The sequence below is a fragment of the Mycteria americana genome, chromosome 18 (genome assembly GCF_035582795.1).
Source record: "Mycteria americana isolate JAX WOST 10 ecotype Jacksonville Zoo and Gardens chromosome 18, USCA_MyAme_1.0, whole genome shotgun sequence".
NCBI classification, from domain to species: Eukaryota; Metazoa; Chordata; class Aves; order Ciconiiformes; family Ciconiidae; genus Mycteria; species Mycteria americana.
In genome coordinates, this window is record NC_134382.1 from 2,356,204 (window position 1) to 2,376,602 (window position 20,399).

The window sequence follows — 20,399 nt, forward strand, 5'->3', positions numbered from 1 at the left end:
ACAGAACAGGCAAACACAGAACATTTTAATAAGAGTCAACTGCCCTATACAAACCAACACAAAAAGCAGAATCCTGGGGGTTTTGTTCAGGGGACAAAAAATTAAGCAAAACAAAAAAATAACCACATAGACACACACCATTGAACTCAAGTTCTGGTCTGTGGCCACCAGCCCCAGGAAGGAGGGGAGCAAGCCCTGCCTGACAGCTCTTCTCTTTACAGCAAGTCCCACAAATTGGAGCTGCTTCCAGCACCAAGCATCTCTTCATTTCACCCCCTAACAGCCAAATGCCAATAGTCTAAGAGACCTAATAAAACATGGTTTAAACACCATTATTTTGGAAGCCCAAGGCTAGGGCAGGGGATACTAGATTTCACTGCAGAACAAGGAGAGGTCACTTGCACAGAAAGCAGAGAGCGTTTTAAGTGGGACTTTCAGGAATCTCAATCCTCAAGTCACAATGGAGTCGCATCTCCTAGAGAAAGCTTTGGAGAGGAGGCACGCAAACTCTGAGTGCCATGGGCTCTCAGCATGCCTGGCAATCACACCCAGAGTTCCAAAATCCACTCCAGTGACCCGAAACAGCAACCAGAGGCAAACACACCTGCACGGTTAAGGAAATAAAAGGAAAAGAAATAAGCTGTAACTCTTGCTCCCATTTCCCCGGAGCCCTTTAACGCTGTAAATATTGCCCCTAAAGACACACACTCCCCAGCTCTCCAGGAGAGATGCCAGCCTTTCAGAGCAGGCATCCTTTATTAGAGATTCCAGGGATGCTATAAAAGCACCTTTGAAGCGGAGAGCTTAGCCCAGCTCCAGAGAGAGCGGCCATTTTCTGCTGTCATTGTCATTTTTATTTCTATGATAAAAAGACTGAATGCAACTGCTTGGGGCCGCACCAGGGGGATGGTGGACTCGCTCTTCCTAGCAGGTGTAAATGCTCATATACTAGGGCACCGTGACAGTGCAATGACCTATTGCAAAGAGTATCCACAGAGGGAAGCTGCAGGAGTCCCAGCTCTTACCCGCTAACGGCATTTTTCCTGCCGAACAGAGAGACGTGGACATGAAGGGCTCTGTTATAAAGGAAGAAAGGAAATGCCGCAGACGTGCTGAAGAACAAGCTTAAAGGTATTTTTTTAATGCAAACATTAATTTGTAATGAGACTTGATAACCAGGTCATGTTTGTTCTCAAGGTTTGCATGCCTGGCCCCTTCCAGATCAAAATGATCCTGTAAAGCACAAAATATCTTGACTCTCACCATCCTAAAGGTGCCCAGCACCCTGCCAAATACATGTTTTTACTAATATGGATGAAAAGTAACTTGCATTGTCACAATATTTTTTTTTATTCTCTCTCTTTTTTTTTTTTTTTAATTAAAATCAGCACAGCATTGCTACCCAGAGCTCCAAATAACTTCCTTTCCTCAGTGCATGGTTTTGGCTAATGGAAATGTGTTTTCAGAAACTGAAAGGCTCTGCTATTTATAGCCTCTTTCCGGAAGACCTTTCCTTGGACACATCGCTCAGTGGGAACAACGGCCTTTTAGCATTGTTTTGCAAGAGCACACAGCGCACTTTAGATTTACTTTGAAGCACTAAAAATTGCAAAAGATCCTGGAAAAAAACAGAGAAATACTGATATTAGCTGGAATCCCAGCTTCCACTTAGTCATAACGTGCCCATGCATTACAGCCTGATCCATTAGGCTTTCACTGCCTGGGACGCTTGCAAAACCCCTCATGGCCAAACTGGCACAAATTAGCACGCATCCAGCTTCCAGACTGGAGGAAGAGATGGGCTCTCTGAGCAGGGAATCCCACTCACCAACATCTGGCTTAAGCCTGAGCTGTGCTACCAAACAGGTTCAATGTCCACTGAAGAAGCTGGGTCCCAGTTGAGGGTGTCAGCTCTGGTGGCCACAACACTACTAAACCAGTAGCTCAGTACCACTATGGTCAAACACCACAAAACAGCCCTCCTAGTTCATCTCAAACCTCCCCATGTCCATGGCAGCCCCAAGGCAAGCTCTGAACAGGAATCTCTGCAGGTAACGCTGCAGGAGGTAGGTCTCCTATCTCTGTATCATCTCCAGCTAGCTCCCTTCAGACCCCTCCCTCACGAGCTGAGGCACATTGTTACCCCTGAACATGGTAAATCCTGTGCCTGTACCTCAAAGCCACCTCCATTCCCTGAGGAGAGCTGCACTGGCCGTTCAGCAATCTGCAAAGTCCCTGACCACAGGAGGCTGGGCACCACAGGGAAACTTCCAGAGACATAATCATCAGTCCTCTGTTAACACAAGCTGCTTTGCGTTTTCTTACCGGTTAATTTTTGATATACGTAAGGTGAAGAAAATATAAAAAAGCCATTGGAAACCTGCACAGACAGAGCTGCTGCCCACAGGGTTGGTGGCATGGACAGCACAGGGACTGGCTCTACACATCTGGACCACAGAAAAGCTTGTGGGCTATGACCGCGTCATGAAGTCTATCAGCTATCACTGTGCATACAATGGTCAGAGAAAAACTAGGTTCCCATTTCTGGTTCAGATATTTGAAGTGCTTTTTTTTCAAACCTGCATTTGTACATGACTGATGAGGCAGACCCCAGTTCCAGGAAGGCTCCGTGGAGAACGCTTGTCCTGGTTTCGGCTGGGATAGAGTTAATTTTCTTCCTAGTAGCTGGTGTAGTGCTATCACTTTTTTTTTCCTGAGTTTTATATCTCTCTCTTCATTACAATTTATTATTATCATTATAATATTTTATTTCAATTATTAAACTGTTCTTATCTCAACCCATAAGTGTTCTCACTTTTACTCTCCCAATTCTCTCCCCCATCCCACTGCTGGGGGGGGGGGGGGGGGGGGGGGGCGGAATGTGTGGTCCTTAGGATAGGATCACAGCCCAAGAGAGCAGCTGTGTGGTCCTTAGTTGCTGACTGGGGTTAAACCACAACAACGCTGATCCCTGTTTGCTCCACACAACAGGAACAAAAGTTCTGCCCAACCTTCCACACAAGTACACCAGAACAGGGGGAAAAAAAGTTCTCCAACTCTGCCACCACAAAATAAAACCCTCACAACCTATCACTCCTAATCAGGATGCAGAAGATAATGGGAAACTTCTTTCTTCTGCTGCATCCAGAAATCCCTGCAGCTGAAAATGAAGGACGACAATAATTGGACAGGCCCATAGGCAATGGAAATGATCCACAAGCACAGTGACATTTATTCTACGCAGGAGAATCAACGCTCCCCCACTTCATCTGAACCCAGTAGTAGAGGGAACAAATGAGCTGTGCAATAATTTGAATTGAGTTTCTCTAAGAGAGCACAGGAAGATAAGACTTGACACAGGCAAAGCTCTTCTACGCTTCCCCAAATTACTGCAATTTTAGTCTTGTTCTCATTTCCAAGCAGGTTTCATCCAGGCCAGAACCAAATTAGATAGGAATAGTTTATGTGAGATACACAGAGAGACTCTAAAACAAAAACAACCCCCAAAATCACATCTCCCTACACAGAAAAGAAACACGTCTGCATTTTTCAGCCCAGGGAGCAGAACATAACATCAAACTTAGGGAGAAGCAACAATTCTCACAAAAGCAAGAGCTGCACCACAAACCCCCTTGGGGAAAAACCCCACGGCATAACAAATCTCCACTGGAGGTAGCAGGAAATAAGGCAGCAACACTAGAGGGGAGGAGACAGGAGCACCGCAGGGAACAAGGCACCCATGTAGGGATGAGCTCACAAGCAAAGGACTAGAAATACAGAGGCTATGTCCAAGGCAAAATGCCACTGAAACCAGAGGAGCCTTAACACCAGGACAGCCTCGGTGTCAACAAGCAGGCTTGCAAAACCTCCACGAACACCCACAAGTCCCCAAACTGCCCAGGCTTTGCTGTCCAAAACACATCACTGCTTGCCTATAGAGATAAGCCACCCACAAAAGGCTCCTGAGCACAAGAAGGATGTGCACAAGGGATGGGAGATCTCCCCTGTGGCAGGGCAAGCACACCCAGCAAGACTGCTTAGTGTAAAGAAATGGCATCTCACTGGCTTCCAGACTGACTTTTACTTGCCCTGAGGCACCTAAGAGACTTCAAGCAAATGAGTGGCAAAATAATACGAAAAAGGGGAGGGAAAAAACCAAAAAGGAGAGAGAGAAAAAGAAATCCATTGACACCTACCACTGGCACAATCGCATCCTTAATTATGCATCCCGAGCTGGGCTCTTTAGAGCTGAACTTGCACTTTAAGCATGACTTTAAAAACACACCACTGTGTTTCCCCTGAAGAAAACACTGGGCCCTTGTGGGAAAAAGCTACTCTGTCTGCTGGAAACAGAACCCAGGCTTGGTGCTGGTGCCCACAGATCCTGCTTGTCCCAGGGAGGAGCTCAGAGAGAGACAGATCTGGCTGAGCCCTTGCTTACAACAGGCTGCAGTCTGTCCCCTCCGCTGCCCTGGGGCTGACACTTTTCATGCTTGTCACAGCTGAGAAGTGATTTTTTGGGAAGGCTTAAAGAAAATCCATTTCTCATTTATTCAGCTTTTATTTATAGCTGCAGAAAAATTGTCCAGCTGTTTTGCGGTCAGACACCCAAACAGTCTCTGAGCTCCACAACCTCTTGCTTGGCTCCTGCTCCAACAGCTCATTTGGGAGCATAAAGGGCCAGGCACATGTCTACGAACCTCACCTGCTGGGTCTTGAAGGTGCTGAAGAAACATGAAACAACAGTTACTGCAAAGCAATAGAAAATGGGGCTGTTGTGCAGAGCAGAAGCAAGGCAGCTTACCTGCCTGGGCACCTTGCAGGTGCTGTTCTGCCCTGCGACCATGGAGGCAGCACAAGCGGGCAAGGGAAGGCATGCCGGCATGGGTGATGCCTGCTGGCACGGGTGCATGGAGCTGCCAAATCCCTTCTGGCAGCACGCATCCACACTGCACAACACCCTCCCCAGCTCTGCTCCAATTGCCAAGGTGCAGAATAGGTAAAAACTTAAACCCAACATATTTTTCTGATTGGGGCAATGAACAAACATACAAAAAGCTAATCCCTCTCAGGGCGCACAGACGTGCTGAGAGCAATGTACTCACAGATGCTTGTCAGCCTGGCCAGGCTTGGGCTTGCTACTGCAAACACAAATTAGGACCCATATCTCGCTCCTAAAGCCCCAGAGATGTTAAGTTCAACACCATGAGGAGGGTCAGCAGCTAAGGGAACACAGGCTTCCCTCCAGGAACATTTAAAGGCTTGTCAGAAAAGAAACTTGTACTCCCTGACTCAAGAGAATTTTCCCCCCTGCTGTCATTTTTTCTAATAAACATGTTGCCTTGGGTTTTTAAAAGCAGAATGCCACCACGGCCAAAATGTCCCACGTCCCATGGTCACACTGGTACTGGAGGGACCAAATGACTTGAATCCAGACAGCTTCCCAGCTAGCAAGTGCATGGGAACCTAGACAGCATTGCAGCCCCCCTGACCTACAGAATAGCGTTTCTCAGCTTCAAAAGGTCAGCTAACCACAGAGCCACTGAAAAGCCGGCAATAAAACAGTCGCATTCTCATTTTTCCACATACAGAAAAGGTACGCAGAGCAATTCATGCAGCGTGGTATGAAAAACGCTTTATCAGAAACAGCTGGCATGCGGAGAGCAAGCACAGTCCCATCCTTACTCCACAGTGGCCACAGCTTTTTTCGCAGACCCTGCTGCGATCACGCAGCAGCGTGCAGCCAGCATGAGTACCCACCCGGACCCACTGCAATAATTTCCAAGCTCCATGTCCTCCTGCACCAATACAGACGTAACCTGCTCTTTCTGTAGTGGCTTTGAGCCGGTACAAGAGCTGGTATCTGGCTACTGTTGTTCAGAGCCTAGAGTATCCTTCAGCATTAACCAAGCACCAGACTCAAATATCCTCTCCAACGGTAACTCGAGCATCATTCATCAGCAACGACTGCTTTTAAAGCGGCACATCGCCAGGAGAAGCGCCGCGGGGTGGCACCCGTAACCCCCCCGTAACGCTCCCCATGAGCAGCCTGCCATACGCAGAGTGGAGCAGATGCTCCGCGGCAAGCCCTCGCCAAGGGCTCGGGAACTCTATTTTGGGATCTCGTATGTCAGTCATTTACAAGTCAATACAGTTCCCAAAGCAAATGCCATAAACAGGAGGAGAGAAATCAGCACTAGAGCTCTTCTACAACACAATGAAGATGTCTTCAGGGCAGGACATACACTTCTTCACCTATGTGCACGAGCAGCTTGCTCTTACAGATGCTTCTCTCTGGCGTGGTGCTCAAGTGAGCATGTGTTGCCCTTCAAATCACCAGGCACCAGAGCCCCAGTTTCCCATGAAACAATTTCCTAAGCAGGGCACAAACTATTCTAGCCCTCAGCAGGGTGAAGAAAAAACTTGTATCATTTACCCCAGTAAACACACCTACCTCTTTTTGAGAGGCATCAATTTCTCTGCACTCTTCTAGTCTTTTCAGCACAGCTCGGTCATCAGAAAGGGCCTCAGAGAAAACACTTTCATATCGAAGAAAGAAATCCAGTTTACAGCTTCTCCTCTCTGCTGCTGTGTGAGAGAAAAAAGATAAGTTATTTGCTAATTGAAGGTATTCACAGAAAGCACGATGTGATTGAAAGGCATCAGTTTGTAACCAGCACATTGGCTATAATAGGGAAGCTGTGACTCACAAATCCCTTCTAAAGATATCACGCAGCCTGGAGGGAAAACCAACAGTTTACTTAACACCAGTTATAAACGGAACATTTATTTTAAACCCAGTACAGCCTCTGTTTTCCTCCCATGCTGAACAGGAGTTTAAAAGATAAGGTAGCATTGGCAGGCAACTCCGTTCACTTACTGCTATACAGATTTCCTTATCAACCTCATGTCCTGCACTAATGCAGATCCCACTGTACATCAGATGCAATCACATGCATGGGTAAGAAAAGTTTTGCTCACTATGGCTCTGGTAAAGCGGTGAGAGTGAAGCAACTGCAAAGGCCAAAGGAGAGTATTGGACAGTGCCAAAGGAAGAAAGTCCCTGCAGAAAAGGGGTACATATCATGCTGCTCCCAACCCAGGGCAAACTAAAAAGAACAAACACAGAGGAAAAGATCCCCCATAAAAGGAAGAAGTGAGTCAACACAGTTGCAAATAAGAGGCAATGCTGTGCCCAGACCTGTAAAGTCTCACCTAAATCCCTCGCTCCTCCTCTCTCCTCCGGAGGCTCAGCAAGCTCCTCTTCTGCACTGCCACCCGGCTCGGCACGGGCAGGCTGATCAGGATGAGAGCCTGAATCCTCCCAGAGGGATCTGGAGTCACTTGGCATCACATCCTGGTGAACCCAGGTGTGATTCATGGCAACTTCCTGGCCAGGAGGAGAAACATCTGCTTCCATTTCTGCTTCCACAGGGCCAGGAGAAGGGGAAACTCTCTGAGGGAGGAGGATATCTGTTTTTCCTTCAGCACGTTTTTCAGACTGGGGCAGGTTATTAGCTTCAGCATGGTTTCCAGATGAGTCTGCTGCCTGGCCGGAGACTTCTCTCACTACCTGGTCCCAAGTCGAACAGCTGATGAGGTCCCTGAGGAGGTTTTTGCAACTAACAGCCACATCAAACATCTGCAGACTATCTGCCACAGAGATTACTTTGGTGAAATTGTGTTTCCCCAATGGGAGTTTGCCACTGTACATCATCTCCAGCAAGAGCGCAAACTCCTCAGGGGTCACCACAGAAGCATCGATGGAGATGGTGTCTGTGCTGTCCAACAAGGACTTAAAAAGCAGGCTGGCAGCAGCCAAAACCACCTTGTGTGCTCTAAAATGAACATTCCCAATGAAGATGGTGCAATCGCAGAACTGCTGCTCTTTGCAGAGAGCGTACAGCTGCTGCAGCAGCTGCTTGCTGTAACTGGGAAGCTCCATGGCACAAGGGTCTACTGGTCTCCTCACCGTAGTCGCCACACTGCTTTCACGAAGCCCAGCTAGTGAAAAAACAAAGGATCCTGTTAGCACTTTGCCCAGATAGTAGCAAGACAGAAAGAGTAAGCAAAAATTACTTTTCAGTTTACACCTCCTACTAGCTTACTATGCTGCAGTTCAGTGGTTACAGCAAGAAGAGGCCCCCTTCTGAACTTGCACTCCCTAAATTCAGCAACTTACCCCACTAAAGCTGAAGAGTCTAGATAATGTTCAAATATAAGTACTTCAGAAAAAGCTTGGAAATGAGTACTGAGTCCCAGGAGTTATAAAAAGGGAGAAGAAACTCCCTGATGTGCCCCTGACAGAGCTCAAGGAGGTGTGAATGCTCTTCAGATGGTGAATTCAGTAGGTGGTTTCTAAAAGGGCAGGTGAGGAAGCAGTGCAGGAAGACCTGTTCAGACCATCTATCAAACACAGAGGAGAATCTGAGGTGTTGGTTTTGACCTGAAAAACACTAACTGGTTTGGGACCAGTTAATTTTCTCCCCACATCACTGCTAAGATCAGCAGGGGCACACGAGCATTGGAGATGGAGGTCTGCTTGCAGCCCAGGGCCTTCAGCACCTCCCTTCTCAACACACCACCGTCCTAACTCATCGACTTACTAGTCTTTTCCCCCAAGCTGTAATTTCTTGCAGAAGTCCACAGCCCTAATCCCATCTACCAGAGCTTCCCTTTTACTTCCCCCCTCTCCACTGCAGGAGGGAGAACAGATAAGACATCTGCCAACAGAATTTTTATCAGCAGGATATCTGGAGTTTTTATCTAAGCTAGACAAGATAAAGATGTTACTGCCTTGTCCACACACTAGGATGCCTAACACTGGTGCTGGCAATGATGCTGAAACAAAACAGCACGAGCACTAGAGGAAGAGCACCTGGATGGACACGATTTACATGACCTTCAACTGCTTAACATCTTTGCACCCAGCTTCCTATGTCTCATAGAGAACAGGAGTAATATTGTCTATCATCAGGGCACGAGCTTTAATGAGCCGATGCTCATACACCACCTTGAAGCACTGCCTCACACAAAAGAAGGCTCGGAGCAACTCCCAGCTTGCACCAAACTGCAAGTTGCAAGCAGACACTGAGCGCAGGTTGAGCTGGTGTCTCGCTCCCACAAGGCGCCAACCCCTCAGGATTTCAGACTTTGTGGGGAGCAGGACCTCCTGCCCACAAGCAGGCAGGACTCCAGCTGTCCTTCTGCATGGCACTGCCTGCAGTGGCTGTGGGAAGGCAGGAGGAGCTAGAAACATCACTTCATATCAAAGCTACAGATGGTTGAGCTACTGGTTGGTGGATGCCACCCATACATGAGAGCTGTCCTGCTCAGCCAAGAGCTCCCCCGTGCTTTAAAGATGAAGTACTATGTAACTTGCTTTTCAATCATCAGGATAGGATCACAGTTGGTTTTGACATCACCTCAAAGCAGTGGTGTCATGCTCTCCATCTGAATACCTTTGAAGAGAGAGCACAGGGTAGGTAGGTCCTTTTCTGGAGGGCAGGGAAACCTAAGTAGTCACCGATACCCCACCCTCCTGCTTCTCAGGAGCCAGAGCTTCTCCGGGTACATCACTACCAAAGGCTGTCTGGTCTGCAGCTCGTCTCTGCTACTTTGCAAGTACCAGATCCACCCCCTCACCCATGCACAGGGCCGGCCACCTGTACTTCCAGCCTATTAAACACGCAGGCTCTGCTATCCTCCCACGCCGCTGTAAATCACGAGTAACCAAGCTGCCATCAGCGGAGTTGCTGCTGGTCGTGGGAGAAGAAAGAGACCCGTTTCTTTTGCCAGGCTCAATGTAGTAGCAGGTTTAGTCCACCCACTTCTTCCCTGGAGCTGAAGGACTTCCAGTATCTGAGATGAAATTGGGTCTGCTGTTTAAATAATAATATCTGTGGCTCTTCCTACAAAAGGACAAGCAGGAAACATCGATGTCCTGGAAGAGATGTCTGCTCACTTTGCTATGAATAGCCTTGTGCATAAAACCTATTGCTTCCACTGTGGCAAGCTGGAAGAAGCAGCAGCACCGTCTGCTCCCTCTACTCCTGGCAAGAATACAGAAGACATATTTGCCTATGACAGCTCAAAACAGTAAAGCTCTAAGCAGCCTAGCAGCACCTCCCCTTCTTTATTACAGCAACTCAGAGCACTGGAAAATGTGTCCTGAGCAATTAGATCAGACATATTTGTTTAAACACGTTTTATTTCTTTAATTATAGGGACCCAAAGATCTAGTACTGCCAAAGAGAACAGACATTTTTTAACGAGGGGTGATGGCCAAGACCATCCTCAAGGCAATTGGCCCCTACTTAGAACACGCGTCGGGCTTTTATTCAAAGCTTACGGCCAGAAGGGACCACCACCAGCAATCTGATGTCTCATCCGTCACTGTCTCCTAGATTTCCGGCTGCAGTAACTTGGGTTTGGCTAAAGCTTCTCTTCCAGCAAGGTGCCCAGTCATGATAAGAACTGATTTTTAGGGGGAGGACCCTCCACTGCCATAGTTATTCTAACTATTAAATTACATGCCTCGTTTCTTACCTGAATTTGTCTGGCTTCATTTCCCAGCCATCTTCTAGACGACTTTTGGGAGATTTGGCTGGGGGACTGGGCTGAACCGCAAATCTCTCTGAGAGCAGGTAACTAATACTTCAGCAGCGATGAGTGCTTACAGAGCACGAGCCATCTGCCTCTGCCAGCACCACTGGTAAGAAGCAGCCATTTGTTACTTTTTCAGCTTAAAGCTGCTTCTCTGCATCCTCTTTGGAGCCAGGCTCACTGGGGTTTTTTATTAATTTCAACCTTAAAGTAAATGGGCTGCTTCTGGGGTCTCTGACACCTCAGCCACAAGAGCACTGCCCTATTCCAAAATATCGGCTCACTTGAGTCAGAAGGTGGGACAGAAGGGACAGAGATATTTGCTCATCTTAGCTGCCCTCCAGATGGGCTTTGCAAAAGAACAATGAATCTTTTGAGGAACATCAAGGGCCATCTTAAGCCTCATCCTGCCAACTTCCCAGGGAGAACACCAAGGTGGCTTAGGAGTTTTCATTCCATTGACTTCCAGTGAGACTGCAAAGTCTCACTGGAAGTCAGTGGAAAATCAATTTGAGTCACATTTTCAAAAGTGCCTAACATTCCTAAGGTTCTACTCGACCACACATGTTGATAAATGTCCTCTTGTTCATCCTTAAGCAGTAGTTATTATCTGGGGCTGCTCTCAGGACACCCACTTCAGCAAAGAAGCCCCTTCTTCTGAATCTCCCAAGTACGGGAGGTCCAGAACAGGTCTGCACCAAACATTACCCTCCACCATCCAGTTCCAGTTCTTTTTTCCTTTTCCTAGGTACTTCTGTCCTCATACAACTCCACAGTTTGAGGGTATCATGTCTTTTTCTTTAAGCTACATTAGAACTGGAAAAGGATAAGTTGATAGCAACAACGCTTCTCCACAGAGAAGGAGGAAACAGGAACACCCAATCCTATCTACATAACTGAAAAGGAGTTTCCAAATTAAATTACTTCTCTTCATTATTCATATAATTACTTCAATCCAGATTCAACAGATTCAAAAGCCATCCATGTCACTAGGTTCATCAAAAGATAATTGGAATTTAGGACTGAGTACTTTAGCAATTAGATGCTACAGAGATAGGTGCTCAAAGATGCACAGATGAGACCATCCCTCCCTTCCAGTTACGAGGCTGCTGCAGTACCTCACATCGTCAGAAAGTCTATCACAAGGCACAGAAAGAATTTTAATGCCACCACAGCCTTAGCAAAAGGATTGTGTATACCCCTCACTGCCATAATTAAGGGCTTTTACAAGGTGCTGGTCAACACACCTGCTGGCATTAACAAAATAACACCAAAAGCTACTTCCTGCATTGATTAGTAGCATCTTAGTGGCCAGCTTGAAGATGCTTTCCACGCCTGAAATTATTCCTTGGGATGCACATGGAGCAGGCTTTTTTTAGCTTTCAAAAAAAAAAAAAAAAAGCGCAACTATTGCTGCACTGCCAAGAAATTAAGCAATAGCACCACACTGCTTTTTAAAGGCACAAACCCACAGCCTTGTGCTCCCTCTGGTGACAGCACAGTGCAGTGCAACGCAATGCATAGAGAGATAATAAAGCTTACTGAGACCAACCTGCACACTCGGTGCAAAAGTAGAAGCAGCAAATCCTATGCAAGCTCTAAAATGCTAAAACAAAGCAGGCAGAAAAGAATAAAGTGCACAGAAAGAGATAAGCAAAATGGAAGAATCCAACTTCTCTGTCTTAAGTAAATGCCACTCCTGTTAGAGCTGATTGGATGGTCTCAAAGGAGCAGCCCAAGAACCCTCCTGTTCCCTGCACTCTTAGCTTTCTGCTCACGGGAGCTACAATCCAAAGTAGTCACCGAAGCAAGCCGAGTCTCAGCCCAGGAAGGCTCCCGGCCCCTGTGAGAGGAGCTCACCCCATCACTACCCATTTTGCACTTACTCAAAGGCTCGTTTCAAAAGACTCATGTAAACCAGTAAATGCAGCAGGACAGAAAGCCAAGAGTCATTCTCTAGCGTTCCTTGGCCCTGCAGTCCCTCGGGTACGACAGCAGCCTCCAAGCAATGGGCAGCTTTCTGGTTTTAGCTCTGAGGAGTTAAGGACAGTGACAGCCTTAAATCAGAACCTGAACACTTTCTGTGTGTATTTACCAGTTTCCTGTTTTCTTGTTACTAAGATGATGACCTTACAAAGAGGGTTACTGGAAAGCCAGAAAATCATGTACTGCAATTCAATTTTCTTACCTCTCCCCCCAAAAGTAATTCAGCCTTTGAAGTGTTGAAAGAGGCTGAGGGGTCATTAGTTTTCCCTGGGGTGCTCCAAAGGGCCAGAGCAAGCAGCTCTCCCAGAGGATAATGTAAAATCCAGTACAAGGAGTCAGGGCACACCAATTTGTTTTTCAATCTATTTTATTTCAGTTCAGAGCATCAGTGCAGACAGATAACAGAGGAAAATAAGCAACACTTTGACTAAATTCAGTGCTCTGTGGTCTCTAAAGGCAGCAGAATATACCGCTCAAAAACACACACAACGCTTTGGCTATCTGTCTGCACTGATGCTCTGCACGGAAATATAATAGCTTGAAAAACAAATAGGTATGCTCCAACTCTTAACAGCAAGTTTTCCATTACTCTTCAAAGCGAGGGCTGCTGCCTATCCCTCCTAGAATAGGGCTGCCTCAACAAGTGAACAAAATCACACAGCAGAAAACCAGCACAAACCCAAAGCAACAGCCAAAGTTTGCTCCAGCCGCTGCTCATCCTTGCCTCACTGTGCCCAAGAACATTGAAAGTGCTAATTATATTTTGCAGGTTCCCAACATCCTCAAAAAACAAAAGTTAGACATCTGAACTCCTGTTTGTCAGGTAGGTTTACATCAGAGAAGATTGCGTGTTGTAATTTTTTAGTGGTGTTTTTTTTTTAAAAAAATAAACACTACTTTGACCAGCTTTTGTGATCCATTTTGCTTGGACCCATTTTGCAAGCCAAGTGCAGAAGACATTTGTCTCTATACCCAAGAGCAGACAAGGCACAATGCACCTGTAAGGTATCTTGATCCAAAGGCCTCTTCAAGCACACGGGGAAAAAAAAAAAGCTTTAAAATGACACTACTCAAGCGTGGTCAGCCCAAAACGAGGACCGATTCCCTCAGACTTGTTAGTAAAGTACACAGAATTACTCTGAGCTGAATCTATCGAGACAGCAAGCCAGGAGGCACCTGGACTTCCAACGCTGTCACCTCCTGCTTTAGGCCATCAGAGAGGCATCTCCACAGCCCCAAAACTCCATTAAGGCAAAAGGACCTACAACAACTCTTCAAAGATGAGTGCAGCTGCTTTAAAACACACAGAGAGAAGGGTGCAGCAATGTAAAAGCCTAATGGCATTTACCCCAGGAAGACAACTTGCTTCCTCCGTCTCCTGGAAGACTACCATAACTGCTGAGCTGCGGTCTGGGTGACAACGGGCACATTTTCAGGACCTTCTTTAAGAGCGGTATGTCAGTTAACTCAAAATATACCAGAAAGGGAGATGAAACAAGAGCAAATGAGCAGGGCACGGCAGCTGGGGTGGTTGGCTGGGAGAAGACGTCCGTTCTGGTCTGTACTCCAACAGGCTGTTCCTGCATCACCCTGTCCTTGGACTGGGGTTTGAAACCCAAATTCCTCCTCAAATGTAAGACACGTGGTATCGCTTAACCAAAAACCTGCAGAATCATGCTGCCTTATGTCATATCTGGGCCAATAAATCAGGTGTGCCAGCCTTCCTTTCCACCACAGGAGAAGAAATTACCCCTGAGACTCACCTACAAGCCTGTCCCTCTCTGTGGAGGAGGTGAGTTTTATTGACTAGGACCCACCACAGCACATTGTCATTACATGTCTAACCTGACCAGGGAACAGGCTGCTACAGAAAGGGGCAGCCCTGCTCCTCCCTTCTCCTCTGCAGTAGCTCTATCGAGCCGATGATCACACAAGAAACTGGATCAGCCTGCTGATTTCTTGGCTCAATGCAAACAAACTACTTGTCTCTTGAGGGGTCAGTCTTCTAACCAGTCATCTCAATGAACAGACATGATTAGTAGTCCAAAGCAAAGGAGAGGAATCTGTAGCAAAAGGCATTGAAGAGGATGGTAATTACCTTTAAAATACTTTCTAGGAGGTTCACAGCTTCTGCCCAAGCAGGGGACACAGCTCAAAGAGCCCCTAAAGTGCATCTGAGGAGAAACATCTTTGGGTGGTTCGTGGTACCCAGCTGAGAGGCTTTGGCTCACAGGTAGAGCCAAAATTCTGCTGGAAGCATCTTTGCTTTCAAGTGTAGGTTACAAAAGGAAAGACCCCTGCCATATTTTCCATGGCAGTGAAGCAATCAACCAGCTCCCTTCGGCAGAAGGGACACGTGCAGTGTTTTAAATTAGATGGACAGCAGTCCCTCCATTTTTTGGCCACCCGTGGAGCACCTATCAAACACACCTTGATTTAATACGGCACTCCCGTGGGGGATCCACCTCCCGGCCACGCTGTAGGCAAGGGCAGCCCACAGGCTCCCTTCAACCTCCTTGTCCACCTGCAAAGGCTTCCCAGGAGTCGGTCCCTCCCTGCGGGTGAGGACAGACGCTCCTGTCCCCCCTGTCCCACGGGACGAGGCAAACCGCCCCCTCCCCGGCGCGGCAGAGCCTAGGCCCAGCTGGGCCCGCCCGCGCGGGTCTGGCACGGAGGTGGGGAAGCGAGGCCAGGCCCCGGCGGGGGAGGCCAGAGATGAGGACAGCCTGGCGAGGGTGGAAGGGATGGAACTGCCCGCCGAGTCCCTCCGGGACGCCCCCGGGGACGGCCCGCAGCGGAGGGACCGAGCGAGGCGATGCGAGCCGGTTCGGGCCCGGCCGCCCCCGCAGCGCGGCGCGGCCCCCAGGCCCCCAGCTCGGCCGGCGCCACGGTCGCCATGGTTACCTTTATTGGGAGCGGCGCGGCGGACACGGCGCGCGGCGGCAGCAGCTGCCGCCGCGGGAACAATAAAGCTTCAACAACAGCCGCCCCTCCCCCCCCACCCCCCTCAGCGGCGCTGGGCCGCGCGCCGCCATCTTGAAGCGACGGCGGGCCGGCTCCGCGTCACGTGACGGAGGGGCAAGGGGGGAGAGAGCCGGCGGCGGCAGCTGGGCATGCGCAGTTCTCTCGCGTGCCCTCCCCGCGCGCGCGGCCCCTCACACCACCACCCCCCCCCCCCCCCCCCCCCCCGCGGGGCCGCGCTGAGGGAGCGACCGGCCGTGACCACCACGGCGGCTCCTCCCGCCCGGCCTCCCCCGCGCCCGGCCGCCTCAGGCGCCCTGGGAGCCCCCTCGGTTAATGAAACATCATCATCCTCCTGGGGCAGAGCCGGGGCCCGTTTCCTGAGGGGGGGTGGTGGCAGGGCACGGGCCGTGGGCGAGCGGCTCGGTGGTGGTGGGTGGCCGGCTGCGAGGGGCCTGCAGGGCTGAGGCGGGGGGATCCCAGGCAGGAGCGAGGTCTGCTTCTGGATCACTCACCCGTGGGCTGGGTGAGGGGGAGGAAAGACCTGGGCCGTGCTGGGCCTTCCAGAGGCAAGGTTATGGGTGTACCTCAGAGGCACCAGCTGCGGGAGGGGAGCGGAGCAGAGGGACACAGCCCTGGCAGTGGGTCCCGATCTTCCTTGTGTTTCATCAAGCGCTTGCCCAGTTGCTAGCCCTCGGCTTCACAGCACACTGCTGCCACAACTGCCTGTTCCCTCCCCGCAGCCATCTCACCGTTGTAGTGGTCCCCCACACCTCCCCTAGCCACTCTTGAGGGCTGTCTCGCCAGCTAGCCTGCAGCCCAGCCTACGGGGGCCCTGCACCACATACTGGGGAGGCCGCCTGGGTCACCAGGCCTAGAAGGTGAATCGGCAGGGGGGTTGCAGGCAATGCTAGCAGGGACTCCCAGCGTGCCTGGCTGGCCCCAGGAACTGCAAGGGGCAAAGGAGCCCCCAGCTGCTGAAGGCCACCATGCTTTTCAAGGTCCCATGTATGTATGCCATGCATTAGTCTGCATACGGCAGGATGCAGGGTGGGAACAGAACAGCCTGTCCTCACTGAGCCCATGCGCTGGCAACCTGCTCTTGGGGCCGAGGCGATGAGACCCCAATTTGTATTTCTGTACAGACACACACTGGCATAGCAGGGGTGCTCCTTGTTCCTCCCCAAGACCTTGGTGTGTTTATGTTCCCTGTCTCTCTGTCAGTAATCTGACCCAGCCCATACCTCAAAGAGGGCCTCTGGGTGCATTTCATTTCAGCGGGCTCTGAGAGCTTCCAGATGGCCCCAGTAAGCAGGACTGCCCCTGCCATCAAACAGCCAGGCCACCAAGTGTCCCTGCTGGCCTCACTAAATCGCAATCATACCTCAGCCAGCGAAGATGTGATCCCTCTCCCATGTGTTAGGTCGGGCGGGTGTTTTCTGCTTTCTTAGCTGAACAGTTGCACAGTGCCAAAGTGCACACCTGAAAGCTGCTGTTTCCTCTGCCCACAGGGGAAAGTTTTGTCTGACTCGTGTCACTGTGGAAGCAGAAAAATTTTAGCTGTATTTTGCATGAGAAAAAAAAAGAAAAAAAAGTCACCAGACAGTGCAGGGAGCAGCAGGTTCAGGCATTGCCATTTGTGTTCCCAGGCCTGGAAGGGGGCTATCAGCTGCCATCTATTGATGGATCGAAGGGGAGGCCTAATGAGCTGACTCATTTGCATAAACAAGTGCTAATTTTGGCATAAGGGCATAGAGGTGGGGAGAGTAATATCTTCAGCTATGTAGCTTCAAGGCCAGGCTGCGTGTGACCTGGTAGAGAGCAGGCAGGCAGGGCGGGCCTGGGATTGTGGGTCCTGGTGATGAATGGATGCACAGGGATGCAGATAAAATTCGGGGGCTGGCATGTGGTCAGGCAGATCAGCTTGCAAGCAAATGGGTATTAATTAGAAACTCACAATGCGTGATGAGACCTGCTCTGCAGCCTCTGCACTCTGCCAGGGAAATGCCTTTTGGCTGGGATCTTCAGCTATGGGTAGCACAGCCAGCTATTCTGGCCATTAGAATAGAAATGGCATCACAGCAGCAGGTTTCAAGGTCACTTTTGGTGAACGCAAGAAAAGCAGGACAGGCCATTTTGCTGCGGAGGTGTGGAGAGAGGTTTCTGGGGGACCTGCTCAGACTACGGTCCTTTGCTGGTCTCCTGCAACTGGTTGTCTCTGTTACAGCTGTCAGTTCCTGCTCTAGCCATTTTCTCATAAGTGCTCCTATTTATGTGCTGAAGAGTTCCCCGTGAAAAAGCGCTGGACCCAGATCTGGTTATTTTTATCCCCAGGTCAGTGATGATCAAAGCAAGTTGATGCTGAAGCCCTGAGAAGTCACTAGTGTCTGTTGCTCTGTGGCTGCTGACAGCAGCTGACCTGAAGATGATGACCAGGCTGTGTCAGATGAAAAACCTGCTCCCCATCTGCCGCAGGAAGAGGCTGGCACTTGCCAAGGAGCATCGGTGAGATGAAGGGCAGCGAGTGCTGCCCGCTACACTAGAAAGACCACCCTCATCACTGTCGGATCTGCGCTTGCTGTCAGGGTCATCTCATGCTGCCTGAGGCAGTGACGAACCACTGCAGAGTACCTGTGCATTGCAGTAGGTGCCTTCTCTGGAGCAGCAAAACCTTTCCTGCAAAGTCTAGGATGGCAGAGAAGAGCCCCAATGTTTCTGGTACCTTGAGAATTGGTCCTTAGGGAAGGAACTTGCAGCTCCAGCACTAAAAGGGATCTAGTGGGGTGTGAGGTTTTGGCTCCATGTCTGTGAGCCTGCCTGTATAGTGTCTGCTTTGGCTTTGTGTTGTGGTACTTCCAGCGAACACCTGGAGCAGGCACCTGTCATAGCAGCTTTTCACCAGGATTAGAGAGAGGAGAAAGCTGAATGCCCATCACTGCCCAGGTCAAGGCAGTGCAGCAAAAGGTGATAAAGGGGTGGCTTTTTGCTGAAGCCAGCTCTGGAGCCGAAATCGCTCTTTGCTTGGCAGTGTCTGTGATTGAAGGCAGACTGGCGGGATGATGGCAGCCTGCTGAGAGAGCAGCTACAGTCTCCTGCCTTGGAGGTGATGGACAGTGGTGTATGGAGATGACAGGACAGTAGCATGATGAGAAGTGACAGAAGAGAACAACAAACATGCCTTCAGAGAAGCCAGGCAGGCTTTCCTCCAAGGGCTGAAGGTAAGGTACTCAGTGGGGACCATGATACTCTGGCTGCAGGGACAAAACAGATTCAGAAGTTCCCTTCCCCATCTGCCTGTTTCTGTCCCCTCTGCTGCTTAACTCAATGGGTTGTGGGGCCACGTGGTGTAAAGTAAACCAATGCCATGATCCAGGCTAAGAGTATCCTCCCCAAATAAGGAAAAGGGTGAGGAAACGGGGGACAACAACACTGTCCCAATATACCTTTGTCAATTCCCATCACAGTAACATCCTGTTGTCCCTTGGAAACATCTTAATTCTCATACAGCAAGTACTGGTGAGTGGAGGTGTACCATCTGAGTGTTTTCTTTCCCCAAAGTGTAGGACCATAGGATAAAGCTCCACCGGGTGACTTTCCAGGGAATCTGCAGGAGAAGACCTGAGCGAGGTGAGCTGTTTTTGAGTTCACCATCCTGCCAGGGATCACTTGTGTGTCACACAAAGGAGCCCAGATGAGAATGGACGGAGTCTCCAGCTCCCGCTGTCTCACTGGGAGTGGGCAGAGGTCCCACAGATCCCAACAGGCCTTATCTCTTGTTCCCTGAAAGAGCCCCTCTTGCTGAGACACAGCCCACTGAAGGAGCAAGGACTGCCCTGCCTTGCTGTGCCAAAACTGTCTCCACACAGCTTGGAAAGCTCACGGCAGGGAATCAGATGGGGTGAAACACAACCTCCTCTCCGAAGCTGGGACACTGAGACTCAGTCCTCTCCTCTCCAGAGGAGGTCACATCTTCTGCAGGCTTGGGTCCAGGAGGTCTGGCTGGGTGGGATCAACCCAGTGGTGAAATCCAAATCACACTGTTTTCACAAGCTTTTGACATGTGCATCTTTTCCAGGCAACACAGACCATGGATCTGCTTTGGATGCTCTTGGAGCATCTCTTGGTGACAGCTGGGCTGTCACATGGCGCAGATCTGCCCACAGGGGGGAACACAAGTGAGACAGGGCGATACAGCCATTTCGGCTTAGTACAGGCAGGGACAGCACTGAGCCAAGCTCAAGGCCATACAACCACATCTTTCCCCTCCTAGTTCATAATCTCTCCTCTGCACTGCAGCCTGGGTGGTAGCAAGCTCCATCCCTGGCTTGCGGCTTCTCCTTTGAGCACTTGAGGGCACTGTTGGAGTTCGGAAAGAGGCAGATTTCTGGGGTGAAAGATTTGTTACGTCATATCGTGCAGAGGCACATCAGTTTGCAAGGACTCTGGCTTCTACTGGAAACCTTGCTGTTCACAGGGGTTTATAACTTTGGCGTGGACGCCCCATCTCAGGCAAAACCTTTCACGGAAAATACCAAGTGATGGAGACTTCTTTTATCTTCCTTTTTCTGTAAGCGTTTCTCCCTTCCATCTTTTTAACCCCAAAGCTTCTCTCTTGAGGGTCTGATTTCAGGGAAAGGAGTGGGCTGCACAATCAGTTCTTGAGGGGAAGCAGTGAGTTTGATCACATGGAAATACACTTCACCTGCACAGATACTATAAGTTTCCAACGTGCTGTTGGTGCAAGGAATTGTAGCCTGTCCATGCGCGAACACAAATCTCATCGCTCCTGGTATCATCCTCCAAGGAAGCCAGCAGAGCAGGCTGTGCTCTAGGGTCAATGCTACAAT

At 49.6% G+C, this 20,399-nt stretch overlaps 1 protein-coding gene across 2 annotated transcripts in view; it reads right to left on the reverse strand.

The window, feature by feature from the left end:
* Positions 1-14,795, reverse strand: part of ZBTB40 (zinc finger and BTB domain containing 40) — a 132,822-nt gene extending 118,027 nt beyond the window's left edge. Inside the window, exons 1-3 of one of the 2 annotated variants that reach the window (XM_075520547.1) lie at positions 14,690-14,795; positions 7,216-8,004; positions 6,455-6,588 (exon numbers count right to left, since the gene is read on the reverse strand). In XM_075520547.1, the coding sequence (XP_075376662.1) occupies positions 6,455-6,588; positions 7,216-8,004; positions 14,690-14,765 (999 nt within the window). In that variant the 5' untranslated portion in view covers positions 14,766-14,795. Of the gene's footprint in view, positions 1-6,454; positions 6,589-7,215; positions 8,005-14,689 lie in introns of those variants that run through there. The other variant, XM_075520548.1, reaches the window with a different exon arrangement.
* Between the last annotated feature and the right edge of the window lie 5,604 nt (positions 14,796-20,399).